Source organism: Morus notabilis, unplaced genomic scaffold (genome assembly GCF_000414095.1).
Source record: "Morus notabilis unplaced genomic scaffold, ASM41409v2 C11474247, whole genome shotgun sequence".
Lineage (NCBI taxonomy): Eukaryota > Viridiplantae > Streptophyta > Magnoliopsida > Rosales > Moraceae > Morus > Morus notabilis.
The window spans coordinates 1-2,863 of NW_010387563.1; the positions used below are offsets into that span (position 1 = coordinate 1).

Below are 2,863 nucleotides of genomic sequence, written 5' to 3' on the forward strand. Positions count from 1 at the left end.
CTCACAAAGCAGAGGCGAGACACACTTTTCACCACCTTCCCAATCCAAACCACCACCAAAATCATCATGATCATCATGATCATCACCATCATGTTTCTTCTTCTCCGATAGTGCATCACAACGCAGAGAAATACGGCGTGGAGGAGATGAAAACCGAGGCGCATCCCGCAAAATTGGTGAGAATGCACTCTGCTTCAGCGGCACAGCCGGTTGACTATGCACTTAAGGAAACTAGCCCTTTCCTCGGAGGCGGGAGGGTGGTTGGCGGGCGGGTAATTCGTGGAGACAAGACCGCGAGTACTTATGATCTCGTCGAGCGGATGTATTTCCTCTATGTAAGGGTAGTCAAGGCTCGCGATCTTCCTGCAATGGATGTCACTGGGAGTCTTGATCCGTTTGTGGAAGTGAAGATCGGAAACTATAAGGGAATCACCAAGCATTTTGAGCACAGGCAGAACCCTGAATGGAACCAGGTTTTCGCGTTCTCGAAAGATCGAATGCAGGCTTCTGTGCTTGAAGTTGTGATCAAGGATAAAGATCTTGTTAAGGATGATTTTGTGGGGATTGTGAGGTTTGACATTAACGAAATTCCTCTCAGAGTTCCACCGGATAGTCCTTTAGCCCCTGAGTGGTACAGGCTTGAGGACAAGAAGGGGGAGAAGATCAAAGGCGAGCTAATGCTCGCGGTGTGGATTGGAACACAAGCTGATGAGGCCTTCTCCGACGCGTGGCACTCCGATGCAGCCACCCCCGTCGACTCCACCGCCGCCATCTCCGCTGTTATCCGCTCAAAAGTCTACCACTCTCCCCGATTATGGTACGTCCGTGTCAATGTAATTGAAGCGCAGGATTTAGTCCCAACGGAGAAAAACCGCTTCCCGGACGCTTATGTCAAGGTCCAAATAGGCCACCAAGTGTTGAAAACAAAACCAGTGCAAGCCCGAACACTTAATGCCCTTTGGAATGAAGATCTTCTCTTCGTCGCCGCCGAGCCTTTCGAGGATCATTTAGTGCTCACCGTTGAAGATCGGGTTGGACCGGGGAAAGATGAGATCATAGGAAGAGTGATAATCCCATTAAACATTGTGGACAGAAGAGCTGATGACCGGATGATCCACTCTCGGTGGTACAACTTGGAAAAGCCGGTGGTCTTCGACGTCGATCAGCTGAAGAAGGAGAAATTCTCGAGCAGAATTCACCTCAGAGTTTGTCTCGATGGAGGATATCATGTCCTTGACGAGTCGACTCACTACAGCAGCGATCTTCGTCCCACTGCTAAGCAGCTATGGAAGCCGTCGATCGGGGTTTTGGAACTCGGAATTCTCAACGCCATCGGGCTTCATCCGATGAAAACCCGCGACGGCAGAGGGACTTCCGACACCTACTGTGTGGCGAAGTACGGCCAGAAGTGGGTCAGAACAAGAACTCTGGTCGATAACTTGTCTCCCAAGTATAACGAGCAGTACACCTGGGAAGTCTTCGACCCCGCAACTGTTTTAACCGTCTGCGTGTTCGACAACAGCCAGATTGGCGAAAAGGGTTCCGGCTCCAACAAAGATCTGAAAATCGGTAAGGTTCGGATTCGAATTTCGACGCTCGAAACGGGGAGAATCTACACGCATTCGTATCCCCTGCTTGTTCTTCACCCAACTGGGGTGAAAAAGATGGGAGAATTGCATTTGGCGATAAGATTTTCATGCACGTCGTTTGCGAACATGTTGTACACATACTCAAAGCCTCTGCTTCCCAAGATGCACTACGTCAGGCCTTTCAGCGTTATGCAGCTCGACATGCTCCGCCACCAGGCGGTTAACATCGTCGCGGCGAGGCTCAGCCGGGCGGAGCCGCCGCTGAGAAAGGAGGTGGTGGAGTACATGTCGGACGTGGATTCCCATCTCTGGAGCATGAGGCGGAGCAAGGCGAACTTCTTTCGCCTCATGACTGTCTTTTCAGGGCTTTTCGCGGTCGGAAAATGGTTCGGTGACATATGCATGTGGAGGAATCCTTTTACCACGATTCTCGTCCACATTCTCTTCCTCATGTTGGTTTGTTTCCCGGAGCTAATTTTACCGACGGTTTTTCTCTATATGTTCCTAATAGGAGTGTGGAATTACCGGTACCGTCCCAGGTATCCTCCCCACATGAACACAAGGATTTCTCAGGCGGAGGCGGTTCACCCCGACGAGATGGATGAGGAATTCGATACTTTTCCGACGAGTCGGAACCCGGACATTGTCAGGATGAGGTACGACCGGTTGAGAAGCGTCGCCGGGAGGATTCAAACAGTGGTCGGCGACGTGGCAACGCAGGGGGAGAGGGTTCAGGCGCTGCTGAGCTGGAGAGATCCGAGGGCTACTGCCATGTTTATTACGTTTTGCCTTGTTGCTGCTTTGGTGTTGTATGTGACGCCGTTTCAGGTGGTGGCAGCCTTGATGGGGTTCTATGTTATGAGGCATCCGAGGTTCCGCCACCGCCTGCCGCCCGTTCCCGTCAACTTCTTCCGCCGTCTGCCCTCTAGGACTGATAGTATGTTGTAAATGTTGGTGGGATTCTGTTTTGTCGATCTTGTTTGTAAGGATTCGTTCACTTATTTGGATATGTTTTCTTTGTACTTTTATTGTTGTTTGATGTGGTACTAACTTGACTACAATGTTTATGTTGTTGTTGGGTCTATGGATAATTGTTTTGGGCCATTTTTGGCACGTCGTGGAAGAGCAAATTCTCAAACGAGGAGAGTTTGTGCATTTTTAGTGCTCTGTTTTATGGTTTTGAGCTCACCATTTGAAAATTTTCTGAAGATAAACTTGTAATCTGATAGTAAAAGAGAACAAACATCAAAAACCAACCCATTAAAAAGATAAAA

At 49.5% G+C, this 2,863-nt stretch overlaps 1 protein-coding gene across 1 annotated transcript; it reads left to right on the top strand.

Moving 5' to 3' along the window:
* Nucleotides 1-5: 5 nt before the first annotated feature.
* On the top strand, nt 6-2,577 carry LOC21384006 (FT-interacting protein 1; the record flags this gene model as incomplete). Its single annotated transcript, XM_010114919.2, has 1 exon — nt 6-2,577. A coding segment is annotated over one exon (2,532 nt), but the record flags the coding sequence as incomplete, so codon positions are not given.
* Between the last annotated feature and the right edge of the window lie 286 nt (nt 2,578-2,863).